This window comes from Hemitrygon akajei, chromosome 3 (genome assembly GCF_048418815.1).
Source record: "Hemitrygon akajei chromosome 3, sHemAka1.3, whole genome shotgun sequence".
Taxonomy (NCBI): Eukaryota; Metazoa; Chordata; class Chondrichthyes; order Myliobatiformes; family Dasyatidae; genus Hemitrygon; species Hemitrygon akajei.
Genome location: NC_133126.1, coordinates 142481055 through 142507723, shown reverse-complemented (window position 1 = coordinate 142507723; position 26669 = coordinate 142481055). Strand labels below are relative to the sequence as shown.

Sequence of the window (26669 nt, the reverse complement as noted above, 5' to 3'; positions counted from 1 at the left end):
GGTGTTTTGCACAACTTCTGTTTAAACCTTGGCAGTTACAGGAATGGAGTGCACTTCAATTACAGCGCCTATTCCAGCTGTGGCCTGGCATTACATTATACTGCATCAGAGCAGTGCAATTACTTGTCATCAGCTGACCTGAAAGCAGATCCGGATTGGAAAGCTGTGTGCTTGCAGCTGCAATGTATGCTGATTTCAGGGACAAGGTTCCACTGTCTCTCAAATCTACAGAAGAAGTTATTCTGTAGGCTTCAGGATGCAGATATGGGTTGCACAGCCAGCATTGTTCTACTTGAAGTCATTCATTCCATGGTTCAGAGGAACTGTGCAAATATCTGCACTCGGCACCAGAAACAGTTGTCACTTGAATTTTTGCCACTGGATGAATCTGATGAAATGAGCAGACCCAGAACTCTCCTAATAATGGTACAGTATTTTTTTCTGTATAAATAATTTACAAATATCTGAAGTTTAGTCGACTCTTTGACATTCATAATAGTAGTAAAATATGCCCTGATCTTTATACAACATGTTGATGAGGGATTGAGAATTAAATGGTGTTTAATTTAGGGCAGATAAGTCGAGTTCCAATGCAAATGATGCTATTAAGTTGAAGCAAATAGAAACCCGATGTCACTCACTCATTTTAACAATGATTTTTACAGTAAACAAAATTATCCAGGTATTATTTTTAAAACTTTAAAACTGTAAATTCTAGAAGTTTTTGATTAAAAATTCTAAAAGCCAAATATTACTGTAAAATAAATTGTTCTTTAACACAGATTGTGTTAAGGACTCTACTGTTTGTGATTGCCAGCTGATATGTTTTAGACCATTTTAACAAAACTAATTATATATAATTGCTGGATTCTCTTCAATAATGGACTACTTCTAAAGATTTCACTTCTCTACTGTGCAATTACATAATATGTTTAATTAAGGTAGCAAGACTTTCACTGGATATGATAGCAGTTATATTAATAATTTGATTTGAAACAACCATCTTCAACTTCGTGATAATGGACTTGCAGAAAGTTTTTTTAAAAATTGTTAGAGTTACAGAGTGTACTGAGTCGAGCACAGCAAAAGCCAAAGTGAAGCAAACTTGTTGTGGTTTTAATATTTAACCAGTTATGCAACATAGCCAATCAACTACTAAACACCGCAGCTTCTTCCAATGTATGTGAGAGCACCAAGATGATGAAGGGTCTAACATGCACCTTCGTGAGTTTTGATCAAACTTATTTAGATATGGATGGATGTTCAGGGGCTTTTTAATCTGCCAGTGTTGGTCAAATGTAGATGACTCTTTCTTTCTCCTACTGCTGCCAACTTTGAAGACTCTTGGATTATGTGCAGATATTCAATGCCATGCATCAATTCTTCTTGTGAAATTCACCATGTGCAGAAATATAAAATATAAGCCTTAGCTAGATGTATAGGAAGCACCCAGATAACTTGGTGTAGGTCAGTATAAAAATTCCACTCCTTTTATTGAAATTGTGGAGGCAGCAGAGTCTGTTGACGATTTACTTTGCCATTCGTGACAACATATGGTGTTTTAGTTCAGTGTGCCTGGGATGTTTTTTACACTCTGTGGCACCTACTTTTCAACAGTGCTTTGTAATCATTTCTGGCAACAACTAGGATTTTCATCACGGAAGCACAGTGGAGCCCAAGCCAGTTGATCACGGTTTTCTATGGTATTTTAGGTATCAGAAATGGGCTCCAAGATAAGGTAAAAATCGACTCATTCCATCCTTAATACAATTCTACCTCTTTCCTTAGAGCAAACAAATGCCATTCTGGGCTTCTACTCAGTAAGTGCCTTTCCTTTTCCACTAGAGATTTAGATTTATGTTCCAAATATGAACATGATCCAACCCTTGACTCTTAGGATTGGGTCAAAATCCAAGTGGATATACAAGGTGTCTTGCTCTGTCACAAGCCAATTGTTTACCCCAGTTTTCTGGTGATAGCCTTGATTAACAACATGTTAAAAGACCCTTGGTAAATGAGACTGACAATAACACGTCTTCACCTTAAGAAAATCTTAATATTTGAAGGATATTGCATAATTGATGTATATGCTTGGTTTTGAGTGTCACTGTTTGAAAAGGACTTATTAAGTAGCTAATATCTAACCTGCTACAAAATTTCAAAAAATAATTGTGGAGAGTTCTCATTGCATTGAAGAATTCTACGATGATTGTATAAAAGAAGCCAAACCTTTGTGGCAGGATATTGACGTAGATGTCTATTCTGTGGGTGAAATAGACTTAGCATCTTTTGAAGGCTGCTGCTTTTATGATACCACCAGCAGAGAAGGGTTGATATAAAGTAAGGTGTGCAGTCTATAAAATCAGTTCTACTTGCAGTGTGTGTTTCTGTAATTCATTTTAGTTCTCAAGAGAGAACCCAAGCACTTGACTTTAGTGTGCAATGACTCCAGTGTTAATTTCCTGTAGCTGAGAATACAGAAATAGCACTGTATCTAACACTTGAATGGTTTAGGAAGAATCCTTGAAAGAATGGTTTCACACAGTCTATGGAAGATGCAAACTAAATCTGAAATTCATGGGTAGAACTTGATGCATTATCTCAACTAACTGAGGAATTAGGATGGTGCTAACATTTATTTTGAGAGGAATAGGGTAAAGAAGCAAGGATGTGATATTTGGTCAGACCGCACTTGGAATATGGTGTGCTGCTGTGAATGACGTTCAAAGAATGGATGTACTGGCATTGGAGAGGATCCAGAGGAGTTACATGAGAAATATTCCGGGAATAAAAGGGTTGAGGTATGAGGAGCATTTGGTGGCTCTGGGCCTGTACTCGCTGGAGTTTAGAAGAATGAGGAGGGGATCTCATTGAAACTTATCCAATATTGAAAGGCCATGACAAAGTGGACAAGGAGAGGATGTTTCCTGTAATGGGCGAGTCTAGGACCAGAGGTTCTGGCACAACCTCAGAATACAAGGATGCCTCTTTAGAAAGAGATGAGGAGGAATTTAAGCAGAGAGTAGTGAATCTGTGGAATTCATTGCTACAGATGGCTGTGGAGGCCAAGTCATTGGGTATATTTAAAGGAGAGGTTGATATGCTCTTGATTAGTAAGGGCATCAAAGGTTGTGGGGAGAAGGTAGGAGGTGAGGGTTGAGGGGGATAATAAATCAGCATTAATGAATGGTGAAACAGATTCAATGGGCCAGATATCCTTATTCTGTTCCTATGTCTTATGCTGTTAAGTAACTGATATATTGTGCAGTTAGCCAAAAGTGAGAGACATAAAATATTGCACTTTGTTTTGTTTTCTGCGAACTTCTGATATCGGTGATGTGTTTCCATGCAATCCTAATATTATAAATCCAAACCATTCGGCAGATAACCATTTGTTAATTTCTTATTTTCCACACATTCAGCCAGAATGTTACTTAAAATGAATTGGAATATAAAATAAAAACTGCAAATGCTGGATATCTGATATAAACACAGAAAAGTTTGGAAATACTCAACTAGTCAGGCAGTTAACAGTTCAGGTTGAAAACTGTCCAGTATGTCTGTATTTCATTTGGGTCTCAAGCTATTGATTGGTGCTGAAATGCCCAACAGATATATTCATATGTTTGGTGTATGTTTCTAGCGAGACTCCTTACCCCCCACCTCATTCAGGAGTTAAGTTTAATCCAAACTGTAAAGATGGAAACTCACAGATGATTTTTGCTACCTGTCTGATTTGACATTCAGTTAGAGAGTTAAAGTTGCGACTCTTATTTACTTTGGATAATGACCATATTCAAAATCCTACCTCCTTACTAATAATCCATGTGGAAAAGAATTCAATTTTTGGTTTATTCACTTTACTCAAGTGAAACTGAGTTAGGTTTCAAAGGAAAAGTGGTGTTTGAACAAATCATATTTAATGAAAGCAATCATAAAAAACAAATCATATTCACTGCATTTAACTTATTTGTGCTAGAAACATTGTGACAATATCGGGTTTGCTGATTGCGAAGTACTAAACTCAAGTGACGACCTTAAGGCCTATCAGAGATAAATAGCCACGCCTACTCTCACTAAAGGGAGAGTCTTCAAAAACTAGTTTACTTCCCTGTTTATTCTCCATGACAAGTTTAGCTGCCAATATCCACTATTTGGCCAGTGGGTCCCCTCTCCGTACCTAGGAGATTATACTTCCAGTTAGCATTGTAGTTTAAAATGCAGGTAATTTATTTTCAGAGATACACGTTCAAATCCAAACAACACTCTAAAAACATGTTTAAAACTCACAGAGAATTTCTATCTTAAATATTTAAAAATTACAAACCATTTCCAAATCACAAAGGATTAAGGATTTCCAAAACATAGGTGCAGTTCCTATAAACTAAAGAAATATGCCAAAGTGGCAGATAAACAAGTCATCTGTCGCAGAAACTGAAACTGGAAATATGGATTCTAATTCCCCCAAGTTTCTTCCAGGTTTCTTGACACTTCTAACCTATTCCTAATAAACGTGAACTGCTGTCCACATTTCTACCCTTATCTTTCACTTGGGTGACTTCACACGTGTATGATTTTTCCTCAGATATCCTTTTAATGATCTAAAACCATTTTGGACACACGCAAAAGTAGTAAATGCCTTAAAGCTAACTTCCTTGAGTACAGAAAAACTTCCAACTATAAACAGTTTCAGTTGCTGACCTGCTAAATGATATTATCCATCTGATCAGCAAGCTTCCTTGAACTGTTGTTTGTTTTAAAACAAACCAAATTAAACAACCCATTGTCTTACACTGACCTCTTGATCAGTAATGAGTCGGTGCAGTGAGCCAGCATCTTGTCTCTTACAGACAGAGCATCTGTGCTATTAACAGAGCTTGTTTGTGAAGCTTTTCGATATACAGTACTTTGTTTTAACTTCAGACTGTTTATTGCTTTCCACTTGCATTTTAAGAACTGAAGACTGACTTCCATTTACAACCATAAGTTAAACAAAATTGCAAGTTTACTTACAACTGTTTGGAATCTTACAAATGGCAGCTGTCGTGTTTAGGAAGCTGAGATTAACAAACAACAAAGGAGTGAATATCCATCACAATATTAAAGAAAATCTATGTTTCCTGCTAAAAGAGGCATTTAATAGGGAACAAAGCAAAATATTGTAACATGTTAATCCCTTTTGATAGTTGTAGGAATGAAACAAAAAAAAAATTCTATTGCACTTTTAACATCATCGTGATATTTCAAAATGGAACACAGCCATGCAATTATTTTTGAAGTGTCATCACTCTTGGAATGAACACACTGCATCCAATTTCATTCCAAAAATCAGCTCATAGGGATTAGCTAGGCTTTCTGGAGATCATAGGCTGGCAGCAGATACACTGACCCACATTTTCCTGGGTATATGTTAAAATCCATTCTATTTTGGATTGGATTTGATGACAGGAGGGCCACCAATTATGTTGGCACTGTCCAGAGTTAATTTCATATGTGATCCCAAGTGAAATTTGTATGTTCAAAAATTACTTTTGTGATCAGTTATGTTCTCCAGTTTTATAGCCAAAACATATATTTAATTATAGTAATTATAGAAAGTCTGTTGATGAGTTAATTGCTGATGTTCCATCATTGTTGTTAAGCAAACCTGTACATATCAAAATCCTAAGAACAATAACCTGATAAACCATCAATTACAAACGAGAGAAAATGTACAGATGCTGGAAATCAAAGTAATGCACACAAAATGCTCAAGGAACTCCACAGGCCAGGAAGCATCTATGGAGAAGAGTAAACAGTTGACTTTTTGGGGCGAGACACTTCATCAGGACTGAAAAAAAGATGAGAAGTCAGACTAAGAGAATGGGGGTGGGGGTAGTAGCTGATAGGTGAAACAGGCATAAAGTAAAGAGCTGAGAAGTCAATTGGTGAGAGAGATAAAGGGCTGGAGAAGGGGGATCTGATAGGAGAGGACAAAAAGACATGGAAGAAAGGGAAAGGGGAGCAGCACCAAAGGGAGGTGATGGGCAGGTAAGGAGATCTGGTTTCAGTGGTCTTGAACAAATGATGGTGGGGAATTAGAAAATTTTTCTGCTTTACTACCAGAGGTGGAATTTAATTCTTTCCATTCAAGCAGGCAATGCACTCCTGTGAGCATTCCATCAGAAGGATTACAAATCAGTATTTCCCTGAAGTGACAGGCCAGCCTAGTTCACGTACAGCAAGACTGAATCTAATCTTTGGCATCTTTCTTAAGAGCTCTTACAGCTCCAATCAAAAAAAAAGCTTTGCATTGTAACCTTTATGATCTGCTATGAGGCAGCATTACAGAAAGAGGCCTTTCTAAAATGTTGTCCACTCCCTCTGTCTCTGTAACAATCCCTTTTGCCTCTCTTGTGTTTAAAATACTTGCGAATTTCAGGACATTTTGGTCATGTTTTTCCCTGGTGATATTTCGGAGATGTGAGTTACCACTAACAATTATGTTGTGTTTTAAAGATTAATGTGTTTATATAAGTTAAAATATAATCAATTTTAAATCCTTAACTGTCATATTATTTTTGCATCTAGTTTTCATTTGGGATCAGCGATTATGGCAGCGTGTCAGGGGTACATTGGGGAGTAGCTCAGCCAGTCTATGATGATGGGTTGGTGGTTTGAATTGGTGGAATGGAAGTATTAAGATATCCAGTGTGTGAAATGTAATAGCAAATTACCAGGAATACACCAGTTTGTTTTATGCTGACATATAGAGGCAGCTCCATAATTGTATTGAGCAACAGAGCGCCCGTCTTTGGTATTCTTAGAAGCAGTTAGAGCTTAATGCCATCTACTACAGTGGCCAACATTCAAGAAAGCTAGATCCTATTCTTGACTGTTGTCCATACATTACCAGAATGTTGTGGAAGGTTTATTTGTTTCAGCTGAAGTATTGCATACGCAACTGCATGGCTTGCGTGACACCAGGATGTCAAAGAGTGCACTGAAGAAACCTTGTCCCCAAAATGTTCCTGAAAACTTTGACAGACAGCAAAGCCTTTCTCCCAGCTTTGCTAGCTGTCAAACCCAAAGATTTTGGTTGTCATTGAAGGGCTTTAATATTCAGAAAGATTTTAAGAAATACTAAAAGTTTCTTAAGTTATTTTAATTAAAATACCTATAAATAACTAACATTAAGCAAAACCTGAATAATTATCATAAATATTAAATTGAGGCCCCATTTGCATTCTTCTCTGCTGCACTACAATCCTCACTGAAGTCACTGGGCGTTGGTGTTGGTGCAGGATCTGAAAACTCTGTCCCAATTGTAAATGCTGGGAAGCTTTAACACATTTAAGATCTAGGAAAATTAGACTTAGAAAAACATAGAAAACCTACAGCAAAATACAGGCCTTTTGGCCCACAATGCTGTGCCGAACATGTACTTACTTTAGAAATTACCTAGGGTTACCCATAGCCCTCTATTTTTCTAAGTTCCATGTACCTATCCAGGAGTCTCTTAAAAGATTCAATTGTATCCACCTCCACCACCATCACCAGGAACCCATTCCACGTATTCACCACTCTCTGCGTAAAAAAAATTAACCCTGACATCTCCTCTGTACTTATTTCCAAGCACCTTAAAACTGTGTCGTCTAGTGTTAGCCATTTCAGCCCTGAGAAAAGGCCTCTGACTATCCACACAATCAATGCCTCTCTTCATCTTATACACCTCTCATCTTATTCTCATAAGGCATGCTCCACAATCCAGGCAACATCCTTGTAAATCTCCTCTGCACCCTTTCTATGGTATCCACATCCTACCTGTAGTGAGGTGACCAGAACTGAGCACAGTACTCCAAGTGGGGTCTGACCAGGGTTCTGTATAGCTGCAACATTACCTCTCAGCTCTTAAACTCATTCCCATGGCTGATGAAGGCCAATGCACCGTATGCCTTCTTAACCACAGAGTCAACCTGTGCAAATGGATTCGGATCCCAAGATCCCTCTGATCCTCCACACTGCCAAGAGTCTTACCATTAATACTATATTCTGCCATCATATTTGACCTACCAAAATGAACCACCTCACACTTATCTGGGTTGAACTCCATCTACCACTTCTCAGCCCAGTTTTTGCATCCTATCGATGTCCCGCTGTAACCTCTGACAGCCCTCCACGCTATCCACAACACCCCCAACCTTTGTGTCATCAGCAGATTTACTAACCCATCCCTCCACTTCCTCATCCAGGTCATTTATAAAAATCACAAAGAGAAGGGGTCCCAGCACAAATCCCTGAGGCACACCAATGGTCACTGGTCTCCATGCAGAATATGACCCGTCTACAACCACTCTTTGCTTCTGTGGGCAAGCCAATTCTGGATCCACAAAGCAATATCCCCTTGGATCCCATGCCTCCTTACTTTCTCAATAAGCCTTACATAGGCTATATTATCAACACCAAACTTCATCCCAATTGAACCGATAAGAATCAAAGATTTGCTTGTAACTACTCAGGTTCAGAAATCCCAAGAAACATCAAACATATGACCACTCTTAGCATTCCCACTGCTGATCCTGATATCCCAGTCCCTTCAGTCTTGCAGTGATTCCTGATTGTGGAGTGCCAGCTATAATCATCCCTGGCTCTGTCCATGTACTACTAACTCAACCATCCATGAACCACAGCCAGGTAATAAAAGTAGGTTGCTGCTGTTACATTTGGCAAGAAATCGGCAATCCAGTGGTCCCTCACAACCCTATTGATGCACTGTTTCCTTGGTTCCCCTTTGGAGAGATTGAAAAAGCACTCCCATGACTGACGTGGATATTCAGTACGCACAACCCGTCTCTTTCAGATTTATAGGAATCTATGAAGTTTTCTCACTATTTATGTAAATGATTGAAACCACTAATTTGCTCTTGTCTTCCATCTTTCTCCCCATGCTCTCTCTCATCTGTTTTCATAAGATACACATTATACGCTTTCCATTTTTATATTTCAATGACTTTTCAGAATTCTTATTCTTAGTTGTTCTCTGATGTGTTCTAAGTTTTACTCCTTCTGCTTGAGTAGTTGATTTAAGTCAACCAGGAATACAAAGTTGGGTAAGTGTATTCATAAAATATCTAAACATAGAATTGAAAGATATTTAGAACATCAGGCAGCAAGACATCTGAGGAAGTAGAAATGAAGGACATGAATAAGGAGTGTTAGAAAACGTGAATATTTGCACTCACAATTTTGCTATTTTAGTTCAGGTGCTCACACATACACGATTATTGATATTCTTTACAAATGCTTAAATTCTGCAAAGGTATAGAATTTTCCTAACAAAGAAAATGATTGGATCAGTTGTTATTGTACAAATATTAAATCATAATGTCATTTCAAAATTGCTTGCTGAAGCTGATTTCAGTTCAATGTCACATGGAGAAGTTTAAGATGAAAGTAGGACGTGACTCTTCAATTTTTGGAAACATTTAATAGCAGTAATGTTCAGATTTTGAAATCTGCAGATTTTCTTTTGCATGTGACATAGCAGGTATTGGTTATTATTAAAGTGAAGGATCCAGTTTATTTGCCATTTACATTTATAGGTATTGTGAATTTCCAATGATGTGTTGATGCAACGTGCACCAAAAAAAACATTCAACAGTTGTAAAGAATAGTTCTATAAAATAAAGTTAGAAGCATGGATATGGAATAAAATGTGCATAAATACATATATGCCGGCATGTAGTTACAATCTAAACAGCATTATAAGAAGTAGATTAAGTGTTTACACTGCAGTTACTGAGGTAACTGATTGAGGTGGCATGGGGGGGGTGCTAATTAGAATGGTTGATCAGATTAATTGCTTGGGGGAAGAAGCTTTAAAAATGATGCAAAGTTTTTCTTTTATAGCCCTATCGTGCTTTTTAGAGGAAGCTTTTGGAAAAGTTAGTTTGCTGGGTGGGCTGTATCTGCAATAATTTTTCCTGTCTGCTTTTTTTGTCTTGGGCACACACAGTCCTGCATTGAGGGTATTCTACAGCCAAATGGCTTTTTCTGCTGTCCTGATGCTTTACTGTAGTTTTCTTATGTGGGAGGATGGTGCACCAAGCCAAACAGTAATGTCTGATGTGATAACGCTCTCTGTGATAGCTGTGTAGAATTGTACCAGAATGTTCTAGGGAAGATGGAACTTTACCAACTGCAGCAAGAAATATATCTGCTGCCGAACCTTTTTTTTAGTAAAGAAGATATGGTTCTCCCACCTGAGGTCCTGTGAAATAGTAATGTTGCAGAACCTGAATGTTGAAGTGGTGCTAACTGCAGAGCTGTTGATTATATGTGAGTGGAGAGGAAACACATTTCTCCTGAAGTTGATATGAATCTCCATGATTTTGAGAGCTTTCAGCTACAAGTTTTGACTGCACCTGGACACTAGATTGTTTTTTTTTTAAATTTTTGCCAAAAATTAGAAATCTTCCTGTTTCTTTTTCTGGGTTAAATTATTATATATCTGTATATCCTTTCATGGTCTCTGTTAAGTGTGTAAAGCTGTATTCTTCCTCTGATTCCAATTATTTTGCATTTAAAAAGTTCACTCCACTCTTTGAAATTGGCAACATTTATTATACACAATGGATTCTCCTCCATTGAAAAATAAACATAAAATAAGAAATATCAGTGTTATTATAAATCAGGAGAAGTATATATGTTAGTTATTTACAAAGTTCATATGAAATATTAATTGAAATCAGTTATTTAACATCCAAACAAAATACATGATATATTGTTAACATTTACAAAAAAGTTTAGTTTAAAATGAACATGAATCTAATCTATTAACTTCTCGTGTGTGCCCTCAGGAATTAAATCACAGTGTTAATGTACTACCAGGAATATCCTAGTGCATTTCTAATCTGATTTAAACTCAAAATGCTTTATTAATATAATTAATGTTTGCAAACACGAGAAAATCTGCAAATGCTGGAAATCCAAAGCAACACACACAAAATGCAGGAGGAACTCAGCAGGCCAGGCAGCATCCATGGAAAAGAGTAAACAGTCGATATTTTGGGCCGAGACCCTTCAGCAGGACTGGAAAGGAAGTAGAAAAGTCGAAGTACGAAGGTGGGGGGAAGAACACAAGGTGGCAGGTGATAGGTGAAACTGAGTGAGGGGTAAGACATGAAGTAAAGAGCTGGGAAGTTGATTTGTGTAAGAGGTCAAGGGCAGGAGGAGGGGGAATCAGATAGGAGAGGATAGGAGACCATAAAAGAAAAGGCAGGGGAAGGAGTACCAGAGCACCCACAGGCTAACAGGCCTATAATTTCCCTTCTTCTTAAAGAAAGGAAGAACATTTGCAATTTTCCAGCCCTCTGGAACCATTCCAGAATTTTATGATTCTTGAAACATCATTACGAAAGCCTCCACAATCTCTTCAGGTACCTCTTTCAAGTGTGTATTCCATCTTGTCCAGGTGACGTATCTACCTTATAGCTTCCCAAGCATTTTACCGTTAGTAATAGCAACTATACTCACTTCTGCCCCAACATTCTCAAATTTCTGGCATACTTCTAGGGTCTTCCACATTGAAGATTGTTGCAAAATCCTTAATCATTTTCCAGTGGTCCAACATCCACACTCATCTCTCATTTACCCTTTATATTTCTGAAAATACTTTTGGAATCCTCTTTGATATTATTGGCTAGCTTACCTTCATACTTCATTTTTTCTCTTCTTATTGTTTTTAGTTGCCTTCTGTTGTTTTTAAAGGCTTTCCAATGCTCTAACCACTCTAATTTTTCCTATTTTATATGCCCTCTCTTCTGCATTCATGCTGTCTTGCCTACTGTTTGGAGGGCTGCAAATAACTTCCATCAGCATTTTTTTACCCTTGGAGTTTCTTAACTCTACCCACAAGGATTCTACATGTTCCCATCCTATCTCACCTTTCTAAGGATTTGATTTCATTTTTTACCAACAGAGTCATGCCACCCCCTCCACCTACTTGCCTATCCATTTGACCCAAGATGTGTCCTAGGATGTTATGCTCCCAACTGTGATCTTCCTTCATCCATGATTCAGTGATGTCCATAACGTCATACTTGGCAATCTCTTAACTGCAATACCAGATCATCTACCTTATTTTGCATACTGTATGTATTCAATTATAAAACTTCCAGTCCTGTTTGCAGCACCCTTTTAGATTTTGCCCTCATGTTACACTTCAACTCATCCCACTGACTGCAACTTTGCCCTATCATATGGCTGTCCTTCCTTACAGTCTCAATGCACAATGCGTTGACTTATGATGATTGCTTCACCATCAGTCCTATCACTCCAGTTCCTATCCCACTGCCAGATTAGTTTAGACTATACCAACAGCTCTAGAAAACCTATCCACAAAGATACTGGTTCAGGTGTAACCCTCCCTTTTTCTATCGTCGTACCTTTCTCCAAAGAGATCACAAAGATCCAGAAACCTGACACCTTGCCCCTGCATCAGATCCTCAGCGACTCATTCATCTGTACCATCATCTTTTCCTGACTAGCAAGGAGTAAGCAGATTACTACCTTGGAGGTCCTGCTCTTCAGCCTCTTTCCTACCTCCCTTCGCAGGATCTCTTCTCCACCCATGTCATTGGTGTCAATGTGCTCCACAGTCTCTGGCTGCTCACCCACTACATCGAGAAGCTTCTGCAGCTGCTCTGAAACTTTCTGGACCCTAGTACCAGGGAGGCAACTCACCAACTGGGCTTTTCTTTTGCAGTCACAGAATCTGCCATCTTTATCCTGACACTATTGCTCTGCCTGACTTTACCCTTCCCTGCTGAGCCTCGAAGCTGGCCTCCGTATCCAAAAGGGTGCATTTGCTGCTGAAGGGAATGGCCACAGGGAGACATTACACTGCCTGCTTACTCCCCTTACTCTCCTCCTGGTGATCACCCATCTACTGTCTCAAACCTGTACTCTGGATGTGATCACCTCAGTACAAAGCTCACTTAAAAACAGGTGAACTGAGAATAATAAATTCCAATAGGATTTGATTTGTATGGATGTGATGAAACTATCCCTGTTTATTCAAGAGAATGAACTAATGGGCATGGTAAGCTAGTCAGTGGGAGATCAAATACAGAAGTTAAGAAATTAGGGAAATCGCTCCTGCATAGGGCAGTCGAAGTAGATAATAATGGAAGAGGTTCTGTATTTGATATGATTACAAATGTGAAGGCAATAATGGTTGTTGAGGTGAGATTACAAAGGCTAATTGCCACTGGAACCAGATTTGATCAGTTAAAACAAATGGCCTCCAATAAAGTACCTGCTCAATCTTTTTTTTTGTGTGTTTATTAAGGTTAAGGATACTACTGAGGGAAGTTAAGTATTTTCTATGTCAAACATGTTTCCTGGTTTAAAAGAAAGCAATTCTCCACAGTAATTATTTGATTTTCTCATTTTCCCCATGGTTAAAATCAGATGGTAATATAACAACTTTTTATTGTACTTGTTTCAAAGATTGGAAACCATTTTTTAAATTAGTTACTTAAATTGGAGCTGCATGGTGGGGCAGCTGGAGAGTTGTTCTCTCACAGTTCCAATGACCTGGGTTTAATACTTGCTGTCTCTCTGGTGTTGGTACATTCTCCCTGTGACTGTGTGTGTTTCCTCCAGCGCTCTGGTCTCTTCTCTTATGGGTTGTAGGCTAATTAACCATTATAAATTATTCTGAGTGAGCAGGTGAGTATGAGCCTGTGGAAGTGGATAGGAAGGTGAGGAGAATAAGTTACAGTAGGGTTTTGTGTAAAAATGGATGCTTTATGGTTGGTGGGGACTTAGCGGGCCAAAGGGCTGTGCTGCATCAACCTACAGCTCTAAATTCCTGATAACATTTAAAAAGGCAAGAATTATCCCATCAGTCCAACATAGATTGCAATTGAGAATCCGAACCTACAATTCTTTCTTTGTCATTCAAAAAGCTTCGGATTTCATCAGCTTTGATGACCATTTAAGAATTCTTTTTACCAACGAGGTGATAGATGCTTCAGAGTACATTTCTAATCCATTCACTTCACTGTGAAGCAAATCAAATCAATGAACCTAATTATATTTTTTTTACTGACCTTTTGGAAACCAGATAGCTGAACTGCAATTATTAGTAATCAAATAAAGACAGAAAATGCTGGGAGCACTCAATAGTTCAGGCAGCATTATGGAAATAAAAACCAAGTTAATATCTCACGTCAGAGACCCTTCATTCAAAAGCCCAGTGATGAAGGGTCTTCAACCTGAAGTGGTAACCAAACTGTTTTGCTTTTCACAGATGCTACATGGCTTGCTGAGTATTTCCAGACTGTTTTGTTTTTTATTTCAGATTTTTAGCATCTGCCGTCTAACTTACTACAACTGCCAATTATTATTAATAAAGTTCATTTGACATTTGTCATTTTTATTTCCTGTTTATTTTATTCTCATGAATTAATACAATTTTCCTTTTCTGACATTTTGATTCCTTGTGTTGCTAAATTGTGTTTTATTTATTTTGTTTCCTCCTTCACTGACATCACTATTCCCATTCTACATTCGGCTTTCTTTAGACAGATACCTTTTGAGCTCAGGTACAGTTTCCATGTTCTGTAGTAGCAGTCCAGAATTCAGTGATGTCATAAATAATGTGGGATTAGATCATTGTATCGATTTGGCCACGGGCTTGCTACAGCTTTTGAATGTAATCCCACCTATTGGGCACTGTTATTTGCACACCTTCCTTTGCATGAATGGAACGTCTGGGATGGAGTACGTAGAAAGAATCCCAAGGAAGGGGATTGCTTAGGAAAGGCAGGTGTTTAGAGGTGTGGAGCTCCGAGGAGCTTCCAGGAGCTCAAAGACTTGAGGAAAGGATGTCTGGAGGTTGAAGTTTGGAAGTGGAGCTATCTGGAGATCAGTGGCTTATGGAATTATGGGGACTGGTTGAATGTCCCTGGAGAATGACGTGCTGTGGGGAGGGCGAGAAATGCTGGGAAATCACTGATGATTTAGGAAGAATGCCTGAAGATCTGTACCTTAGTGCTAAGGCTTGGTTTTATAGTGACAAGTGTCACGGGGATGTGAGATCACTGGGAGGACGTGGAGCATGAGAGTTGGCAGGTAAAATGGGAGGAGTGTGTGGTGGGCTGAGGAGAATCACTCCATAAAAAGTGTAGGTGATCTGCTATGATCAGATCTACAATGCTGGGTCGGGCCTACTCCTAGAGATAGCCAGCAAGCATAAATGTTCTGAGACTATCCAACATTTGATTCTCCATGGCACAGTTTGATCTACTGCTGCAAACCTATACATCAGGGAAGCAGAAATTGACACATAGGTTTCAAGGGATATGGGCTAAATGTGGGGAAATAGATCTAGCTCAAATAGCCAACTTGGTCACCATGGACTAGTTAAATCAAGGTGCCTTTTCTGTGATAGAACCATAGAACATTACAGCACAGAAAGAGGCCTTTTGGCCCTTCCTCGCTGTGCCAAACCATTTTTCTGCCTAGTCCCACTGACCTGCACCTGGCCCATATCCCTCCATACACCTCTCATCCATGTACCTATCTAAGTTTTTCTTAAATGTTAAAAGTGAATCTGCATTTACCCCTTCAGCTGGCAGCTCATTCCACACTCCCACCATTCTCTGTGTGAAGAAGCCCCCCCCCAATGTTCCCTTTAAACTTCTCCCCCCTCAACCTTAATCCATGTCCTCTGATTTATTTCTCCCCTAGCCTCAGAGGAAAAAGCCTGCTTGTATTCACTCTATCTATATCCATCATAATTTTATATACATCTATCAAGTCTCCCCTCATTCTTCTACGCTCCAGGGAATAAAGTCCTAACCTATTCAACATTTCTCCATAACTCAGTTTCTCAAGTCCCGGCAATGTCCTTGTAAACCTTCTCTGCACTCTTTCAACCTTATTAATATCCTTCCTGTAATTCGGTGACCAAAACTGCACACAATACATAACTCTATGACTCTATAAATTTTATGCAGCACATTAAAATGTGAGCATGATGATCAAGCAACAATTTTATCCAGGTAAGTTGTGTGAGACATAACTTTTTAAATGTATTGTTAGATGTGATTAATATATAACAGAAGCAGGGAAATAATCCATCAAAGTTAATATTCTTTACTTTCATTTCTCCCTTTTCTGCTTAAAGAGACACTTTTCCCTGAACTGATTTTCATTGGAGGAACATTTCAGTATTTAACATCTTTAAAATGACCGAAGGTACAAGAGTCTACACAAATTTGAAAAGTGAAAGGATGAATATTTTTAGCCCCATTAAAGTAATGGCAGTGCATTAACTGCTTTAAGTTATTATTTTGATGTTATTTATATTGCTAACTAGCCAGCTCTCTTTACTTTGTTTCCGTGCCAAATGCAATCAAAATTCTGTCTGTAAATTGCCTCAGAAAACCCTGCAGAATTTCTATGTATCTGTATTTTGCTGATGATTTTGATAAGAGCGCCATTTGTTTCCTGTACAGTGGAATCAGTACAGTGGCCAATTTAAGTCCACAATAAACAATCAGATAAATGTGTGCCAGTAATCTCTGCAAAGAGTTCACCTCCTGTAACCTTGGAAAGTACTTGGCAGAAACCCTAAATAAATGATGCCTACCCTGCAGATGTTACCAGAAATCAGTTCCAAATTTGGCTTTAGATAGATGCTCCACAGTGCCTGACTTTGTGTTTGTATCCTTGTGTGATCCAAATGGAGTCTGATTGCTGTTGTCAGATATATTCCAGAAGCAACCTAAAAGCAGCTAGGTGTGCAACAGTAGCAGAGCAAACTCCTTCTCCTGGCACTGGGGATAAGTGTGAACTTTATTCTACGCTGTCACTGTTACGCTTGAGGTCTGATAATATATTCAACTTTGGGCAATTTTGAGATACCTTCTAATCTTAATTTTGGAGTCCGGGGTTGGGGCATCTTTGCGGTGGTGTGATGTGTACATACTCCCCCTGCTGGGCCAGCTTTTGTGCTGTCAGTGAGGCAAGTAACTCACATGCGAGGATAGGTTTTACATACTCAACACCGCAAGTCTTCTGTCAACCTGCTCCCAGTGCAGTACACTGCCAACGCCAGAATAACCGTTCATAGCCCACCCTTGGAAAACATGAACCACTTCTCACATTTGGAGATTTAACTCTCAAAAAAAGCAGCGATGACAATGAAATTCACCTTGACCTTCAATACATTAGTACCGCCTCTGGTCAATTGAGAAAAACTGTGTTTAAATATCAAGATCTCAGACCTGGGTATAAAACTGATATTCCATCAGGCTGTCATGATGCCGGCCCTGCAAATGCTTCTCAGACCTGGACCAACTCATCTCAAAGCAATGGAAAAGTATAATTCACCCTATATAGACAAAAACATCCACATTTATTGGATAGGTAAACAAACCAATATCAATCCCCTCTCCGTGGCTAATATCCACAGCACTGAGGTTCTAGTACTCTTAGATAGTTACTTAGGGCAGACCATATCACTCACATACCTGAACCAGACCCTACTTACTGAGCTCAGTCATGGGAAGAGATTATCAAGCAGAGAAAAAAAGATTTGCATTTGTGCTTAAAGTTCCTTGACAAATTACAGCAGTTCACAGATTCTTGGGAACTCTGTTCCACGACTACTGAAAGTGCTGAAAAAATAATCAGATGTTATGGAGAATGTTAGGGCCATGCATTGGGATCAGAAAGGCCACAGCATCTCATTAACTGTTGATCGACCCAGCCCATCAGCTATTTCTGTTCCATTGTCAGAGTCTACAGTTTTCAGATTGGTCTTATTGTTTGTGTCAGAAACCAGAGTGGTTACAAGTCATCTTCCAATCTGAGTGATGCTTTTGCAGAACTAGTAATTCCTTTGTGTTGTTGAGGTTGACAAAAGTAAGATTAAAACCCAGTATAATATTTCTCAATGATCTCTGATCTTCCATGTGTACTTCAGGGAAAGAGAGATTTCAATTTCTCCACTGCTTTCATTGAAAATCAAGAGGAAATATCTGCAAAAAGCCTCCTCTGGCTGATCTGATTTAACACAGTTATATTGCCATTGAGGTTCTTTTATTTTAAATTTAGTAATACAGAATAGGCCCTTCTGGACCTTCGAGTCACGTAGCCCAGCAACCCCTGACAACCCTGATTTAACCCTAATCCAATTAGGGGACAATTTACAATGCTAACTAACCTACCCGGTACATTCTTGGACTGTGGGAGGAAACCAGAGGACCTGGAGAAAACCTTCACATTCCACAGGGATGACGTACAGAAACTCCTTGCAGAGGACTCTGAGATTGAACTCTGAACTCCAAAGACCCAAGCTGTAATAGCATTGCAATAATTGTTACACTACCATCAGCTGACAAAATATTTCTGGCAGAGTAGAAGAGAATTGTATTTTTTGTTATGGCTGTTCTTGACAATAATGTTCAGAGTATTAAATGGAAATGGCATCATACTCAGCACTGTTGTTTCTCAAGGATAACAATTGGAACTAAAATAGCATTACAACAGAAAGATATCTCTTCTAAAAGGCATGCTTTAGACTGAGGCTTCTGTCTAGAGTTTCAATGCTTTTTCCTTAATTGTGCTGTTTTCTATTGGGTTCAGCATGTATTCATTCCTCCTGTCTTACCTTCGACTGGCTCCACACTGCCATTTTATTTCCATCTTGTTTACAGTGTTGTTGACCATTTTTTTGAACCTATTCTCACTTCAAGCCTTCCTGAATCACATTTAATTAGTTTTCACATGACTGAAGGATCAAAGCCATTCATTAAATATTTTTGCCACAACAGTCAAGATTGGCCTGCAAATTGCACTTAACTTTTGTAAGGATCCTTTTGCATTTGACATCAGATTAAAATATTTAAATCTCTGGGATTGAATTTAACTCTGAAAATGTGGCAATTTATAGCACAGCTTCCCCCCCCCCCCCACTTAATTCTTCAAGCAACAATTGTCAACATTTATTTAAATTTATACTTCACATAATTATGCATGTTAAATTGATGAGCATTTGATGGCTCTGGTCTTTTACTCGCTGGAGATTCGAAGAATGAAGGGGTATATCATTGAAACCTATTGAATAATGAAAAGCCTAGGTAGAGTGGACCTAGAGAGGATGTTTCCTATAGTGGGATAGTCTAGGACCAGAGTGCACAGCCTGAGAATAGGAGATCCCTTTAGAACAGAGATGAGGAGGATTTTATTTAGCCAGAAAGTGGTGAATCTGTAGAATTCATTGCCACAGAAGGCTGTACTTGGATATACTTAAAGTGGAGGTTGATAGGCTCTTGATTAGTAAGGGTGTCAGAGGTTATGGGGAGAAGGCAGGAGAATGAGGTTGAGAGAGATAATAGATCAGCCATGATTGAATGTCAGAGCAGACTCGATGGGCTGAATAGCCTAATTCTGGTCCTACACTACTATGCAAAAGTCTTAGGTATCCTGGAGTTTTTCTATGGTTTCTGGTGGTGTGGCCTCACAGAATCTTGATTTCAACATCATCAAGGCTGCCTGGGATTAGCTGGAGAGACAGAAGTAAGGTACACAACCAAAGCTGGCAGAAGCACAATAGCAAGTTCTCCAAGATGCTTGGAATAAGTGACCAGCTGATTTTCTTACAAAACTACAGGCAGTGTACCTATGAGAATCAGTTTTAACGGTAAAGGCTGGTCACACCAATTATTGATTTGATTTAGTTTTTTACTGTTTACTGTTTTTTATAGTATTTTTTGATATTCAGAAACTTTTTATTTTATTAATTTTGAAGGCATCTTCACTTTAGAGAATTATTTTACATGCGCCTAAGACTTTTGCATAGTAACTCAATGTCTTATTAGCCAAACTTTTCCTGCAATGTTTATCTTTGTTGCCTGACCTACACTGATATGAGGCATACTGCTTAGTTACTACTTAAGTTTACTCTGTGCTATAGATAACAGCTGCTCCAAAAATCAATACCCAACTTTATCCCACTTTTTAAAAATATCTACTTCCTTATTTTCAAAATTTCAATGATTGTTCAATGTTTTCATAAACAATAACTTGAAACGATTAAGTACCCTTAAATTTTTAAAATAATGAAAGAACAGGTTGAAGGGAATTTTATTAGAAAGCTTTATTTGTGGCTTGGGAGAAATGTGTTTACTTTCTACAGGTTGGTGATAGTTAAACAAACTTTCTTTTAACTATCAAATTTGGTTTGAAGCATACATAATACTCAACTTTTCCTTCTACATTGTGTAAGCCCAGTTATCATTACCCTCCCTCTAGTAGAACTCTTTGGTGTTATACTAATCTTGAAAATAATTTATTAGATTAGTACAATAAATAATTCTTGACATGGGTAACTATGACATAATTGTAAGATGGAAAGCAAATTCTGAGATCTTATTGGAATTACAGATTTTAGATTTATTAATAAATTAGTTGCAAAACAAGCTTTACCTTTTGCTGTGTCTTTATATCAAGTCTCATGTCTTTTGTGCTTTATCTTTCATTGAGAATTGTTTGAGAAAATAGTGAAACAAATAGCAATGAACAGATTTCAAATCTACTTTAGGTATTTTGTAAAGTAGCTGAATTAGTTTAACATTGTGACATAAAATAATATTAACCATGGTCCTGAAAGAGACATGAGTCACTGGTGCGTTTTTTTGTTTTTGTTTTGAGCTTTCATTTTTGCAAACTCTTGGAGCAATTAAAAAAAAGTGACTTCACTTAAGAGAAAGAGCTGATAGAGGAACTGAGTAATAAACCACAATGCTGCTGGAATGGACAGTTCACTTTTGTTTTTTGTGCATGGATTTAGTACAGGGTCAAACCTAAAACAGCAATCTGCCATATCTAGGTGATGGCTCAACCATGTGAATTTAGCAAATGAAACAAGGCACTTCCAGTACAAATCATATTTTTGATTGACTTCTGAGATAAAAGCAGAAGGTCGCTATAGCTGAAGGTTAATTTCCATACAGCATGTCATTTATACAGACATTATTTGTCATACCCTTGTCTACGAATTAACAACGAATAATATTTTTCCAAGCAGAACTAACAATTTGAAATAATGCAAGAGATTCTGCAGATTCTGGAAATCAAGAGCAGTACACACATAATGCGCGAGGAACTCAGCAGGTCGAGCAGCATCTATGAAAATGAATAAACAGTCGACATTTCGGACCTGAGACCCTTCATCAGGACCGGAAAGGAAGGGGAAAGATGCCAGAATAAAAAGATAGGGTGAGGGGAAGGAGGACAAGTTAGAAGGTGATAGGTAAAACCAGGTGGGTGGGAAAGATAAAGGGCTGGAGAAGAAGGAATCTGATAGGAGTGGAGAGTGGACCATGGGAGAATGGGAGGAAAGAGGAGCACCAGGGTAGGTGATAGGCAGGTGAGAAGAAGAGGCAAAAGGCCAAGTAAGGAATGAAAGAAGAGGAAAGAAGGAGGGAAAAGGAAAAAATGTGAAAAAAGGAAGGAGAAATTAATGTTCATATCATCATTTTGGAGGCTACCTAGATGGAGTATGAGGTATTGCTCCTCTACCCTGAGAGTGGCCTCATCATGGCAGAAGAGGAGGCTATGAATGACTTGTCAAAATGAGAATGGGGATATGAATTAAAATACTTGGCCATTGGGATGTTCTGCTTTTGGCAGATGGAGAGGAGGTGCTCAACAATGCAATTTACATTGTGTCTCACCAATGTAGAGGAGGTCACATCGGAGGAACCGGATTGAATAGACAACCCTAACAGCCTCCCAGGTGTGGGAATCGGTAGGCTTATAAAAGATGTCAGTCGACAGTTTGTCTGCAAAAAGTGGAAATGGAGAGATCAAGAAAGGGAGAGAAGTGTCAGAAGTGGACCATGAATTTTAGAGCAGGTTGGAAATTAGAGGCCAAGTTGAGGAAATTGACGACCTCAGTATGGGCACATGAAACAGTACCGATGCTGTTGGCAATGTAGTGCAGAAAGAATTTGGGAGCATTACCAGGGAATGCTAGGAACATGGACTGTTTCACATAACCAATGAAGAGGCAGGCATAGTTGGGGCCCCTGGCTGCCCCTTGAGTTTGGAAAAGTTGAAGGAGAGATTATTGAGGGTGGGGATCAGTTCTGCCCATTTAAAATGTTTTCCCATAGTAATAGTAAACTGACTGCCTGCTATTTGATTATTTATCTTCCTCCCCTTTCTTGAACCAATGTATAACATTTCCAGTTTTCAAGTCCTCTGTAACCTTCCTATGCTGAAGAATTGGTAGATAGTAATCAGCGTCTCCATACTTCTTACCTTTGATTAGATTTGCAACCTGAATTTTATCCCATTTATGTCAAGTAAATCATGACAGCCTTACTAATATCTCCTTTTCATTTCTTTTTATTGACTCCAATAATGTCTTTGTTTACCAAAGCATTGAGGACGTCTACTTGCTCGGTATACACTGATGTCAAGTACTTATTTAGTAACTTACTTTGGTTTTTACCTTCAAAATCTCCATTTGGATCCTCATTAGTACTACCATTCCTTTTGTAGGCTTTATTTTGTAAATGTATGTATAAAATGTCTTTAGATGACCTTTTATGTTTGCACCTAGTTTGTGGTCACACTCTCTTTGTGCCTGCTACTATATTTTCCTCTCTACAGTTTGTATTCAGCCAAATTTTCCGGTGCAATACCAATCTAACATCTGCCATTTGCCACGTTTTTCTGCTTTATCCTATTCTGCTTTAACTCCTTCCTCTCCTGAGGAGCCCTGGCTTTGGCTGTCCTCCTTTAGTTCCTTGTTAGGAACTAACTCCATATAATTTCAGCCATTTCCATTTTAAAAGCCATTACTCCATTTATTTTCTGCTTGTGAGCCTTTGACTCTACTCTGGCCAGATGCCTCCTAAGTTGGTTAACTTTGGTGCCACGTCTCTTTCCATTCCCAAGTCTTACAGTGTTTTGAGGTGCATGACCAAGTCTCTGTTATTCTTCACCTCACCTACTTCATTCCCCTCACTCAATTCTGGCAATGACCCTTCTGTAGGACACTTACACATTCAAAATTAGTAGGAAGGAATTCAAACATCCCTTCCTTTCTGTGCAGTTAATACGATTTTAGCTTCATTCAGTATTTATGTTCACAACTTCCATTATAACTACAGAATAGTAATTCTGTCTCTATTCTCATAATTCAATCTCAAGTAGGATTGTGAGAGCTCAGATTCTCTTGGAATGCCAGCAGTTCCATATGTCATTGCTAGTGTTTGCCCATGTGACTTTGTCAGTGATCCTTGTATGAGCACAGGTTCTGAATTTCCTGAGAGGTCCATAGGGGTAATTACTTGATGAAATTAATTGGAATTGGAATATTATTATCATGTTTAAAATGTGCCTTACCTCATTGATGCACCATCAATAACTCACTCTGAGACGTAAAAGCAAGGTATCGGCTTTTATTGACTGGAAGAAGGAACGAGCAGTGAGTGACCACCATACTACGTCCTGGAGACTGAGAGCCGGGCTCAGACCTCCATCATCTTTATACAGGGGTCTGTGGGAGGAGCCACAGGAGCAGTCATCAGGGGGTGTGTCCAGACAGGTATATGTAGTTCACCACACTCATACAGATCAGATCATTACACAGGACATTGGGGCAGAACCAAGTAAAACGATAACATTGCAGAATAAATTGTAACAGCTGCAAAAAAAGTACAATGCAGGAAAACAATGAAGTGCAATGTTATAACGAGGTAGATTGTGAGGGCAAGAGTCCAAATTATCATACTGGAGATCGATTTAATAGCCTTCTAACAGTGGGGTAGAAGCTGCCCTTGAACCTCATGGTACATGCTTTTGGGTATTTGGTATCATTTGCTCCTTTCTTGCAGTTTTCCAACAGTTCTATTGGAAAAGGCTGAATTTTCCAGACAAACTGGGGGCTTGGCTTTACCAAGTGCCAAAACCTGGATGTATGACAATATGGCCCTGTGATCTATACATGATCTGTAGGGCTTTGTTGATCACCTCAGAGCTTTCCTTTAGCTATAACTTACAAAAAATTCATGTCACTGCTTCTTAACTCCAACCAACTAGATATTATTTTTGGCCCTCACTCATTTTGTTCAGTTCGAAACATAGAAACATGGAAAAACTACAGCACGATACAGGCCCTTCGGCCCACAAAGTTGTGTTGAACATGTCCTTAGATGAGAAATTACCTACGGTTGCCCATAGTCCTCTATTTTTCTGAGCTCCATATACCTGCCCAGGAGTCTCTTAAAAGACCCTATTGTATCCGCCTTCACCACAGTCGCCAGCAGCCCATTCCCCACACTCATCACTCTCTGCGTAAAAAAACTTACCCCTGACATCTCCTCTGTACCCACTTCCAAGCACCTTAAAACTGTGCCCCCTTGTGCTAACCATTTCAGCCCTGGGAAAAAGCCTCTGACTATATTGGCTCCCATCATCTTATACACTGTGATCCTTGTTATGTGAAGGCAGTTTGCTGAGGTTGCGTGGGTGATGTCAAGTGCCTATTTAGGTATTACTTGCTTGCAATTATGAAATGGAAATAAAAGTGTTCAATATTGAAGAGTATCTTAACAGGAAGTTTTTATTCACTAGTGCTTTGTATTCACTCCTAAAAGTGAATAACTTGATAACTCAAAAGGCTGCTCAGACAGTTTTATGCTAAAACTATCCAGGAAGGCTTTCTTTAACATTTAGCTTTTGATTTCTTCACGTAATGGGGCACTCAGTGCTGATGTAGCTGACAGCACTGCCCTATCAACATTTCTAGGTGAGGCATGGCAACAGTACCAACAGCTGCCACACCAGTGTCATTAAGCTCTGGGCAATGCAAGGGGTAATTTTAGCCTACTTTTGAAAAGTGTTAAATTGATTAGATCTATTAATAAAAAGAGAATGAACATTTGGGTCTGAACTTTAACAACCCCATCCCTTGCCAGTTTAGAAGTTTCTGGCATAATGTTGCAGCACCTGTTTAATGTCTGCGTTCTGGCTGCTGGAAGGATGCTGTCTTCTTTAAGTCTGTACAGACATCCTTGATAATCCGTAGATTCTTGCCTCAGATTGCTGATCCTAGTCAAGTGAATAAATAGCTTGGTGACTCGGGTGAATGTGCTGCCTGCAGCTGTGGTACGAGATGCTGGTGCCCTTTTGAGTGAGAGATTTCAATGTCTTCAGCTTGCCCACTGAAATACCTTCCAAGGACTAGGTGCAATAATCTGTTGTTACCCTGACAACTTTACAATTGTTTCAAACTCCAGACCCAACATACTGTTGTTCATTTAGATTCTAAAGTTTAGAGATTCAAGGTTTTCCCCTATGGCAGAGACAGACCCCAGGAAGAAACGGTGTCCAATCTATGAGCCCTGATGTGAGCCCCAATCTCTGCCCCTGCTCCATACTAGCCATCAGCTGGGTCAGTCAGGATGCAGAGTGCATGGGAGCTGCTACCAATGTCTAGCAAAGAAGTGAATTTGATATCCATATGGTAGAGGTTAATGATAAATTCCATCATTAATCTTGTCATTTCCTGCATTCAGTTGGACAGGACTGTTAGATCACTGATCACCTTGCTGTGCATCTGTATCAATCTCATTGTGACAGCATCCAAATCATGGGCTTCATGTCAGTTCTCAAAGTCAGTATGTACTTTGTCCCACAGCTCTAGCAAACACTGTACCACATTCCATTTGCTTGATGCTAGACTGAAGACGTATAATCGTTGCATTATGATCCTGTGATAGAAAAACTGCATTATATTGAGAAACATCAGAAAGCACTTATATAAATGGATGAACTTCCCAACTTGTTAATATCCATTCTCTCCATTGTGTGCCTTGCTACTGTCCAGCTGCGATAGGGAGTGACCTGCCATTTATACATAGCAAAATGTCAAGGTTTGCACTGAACTGGATTCGTAGGTGCTGATCTTTTTGCCCATTTCATAATGTTTCAAGTATTTGTATAAAAGCTGGGGATGAGCTAATATATCAATTGGAGGTGAAATCCAGTTTAGAGATTTTCAAATGATATTTTGATTTTAGATTTGTGCGTTATGGATTGACAAGATAAAACTATATTAGCTATAACAAACTTTCATAGAGTCATAAAGCAAAACAGTATGGACACAGACACCTTGGCTCAATGAATAGAAGTTGGCTATGCTTGCCCCAGCTTGTCCCAGTTTCTTTTGGTCCATATCCCTTTAAACCCCACCCCTGCATTTACTGTACCTATCCAAGTGCTTTTAAAATCATACTTAACCCTTCTTCTGGTAGCTCCTTCCCTGAAATAATTACCCCTTGTCCCTTTTAAATCTTGCCCCTTTCACCCTAAATTTATGCCCCCTAGCTTTGGACTCCTATGCCCTGGGGAAAAAAATTGTTACCAATCACCTTATCTATGTTCCTTATGATTTGATGAAAAGTCCATAAGGACATCTCTATGCTCCAATGAATAAAGACAGCCTGGCCAACTCTCCCTATAACTCAGGCCCTCTGGTCCTGACCAAATCCTCTTCAATCTTTACTCCATTCCTTCCAGTTTAACCACATTTATCCTGAAACAGGGTGACCAAAACTGCTCACATTACTCCAAGTGTGACCTCACCAAAAACTAAG

General features: G+C 38.9%; 1 protein-coding gene across 4 annotated transcripts in view; it reads left to right on the top strand.

Moving 5' to 3' along the window:
- Positions 1–245: 245 nt before the first annotated feature.
- The window catches only part of dock10 (dedicator of cytokinesis 10), a 213463-nt gene continuing 187039 nt past the window's right edge, over positions 246–26669 (top strand). For all 4 annotated transcript variants that reach the window (XM_073040973.1, XM_073040971.1, XM_073040972.1 and 1 more), the window contains exon 1: positions 246–426. In XM_073040973.1, coding sequence (XP_072897074.1) covers positions 265–426 — 162 coding nt within the window. In that variant the 5' untranslated portion in view covers positions 246–264. The remainder of the gene's footprint in view (positions 427–26669) is intronic.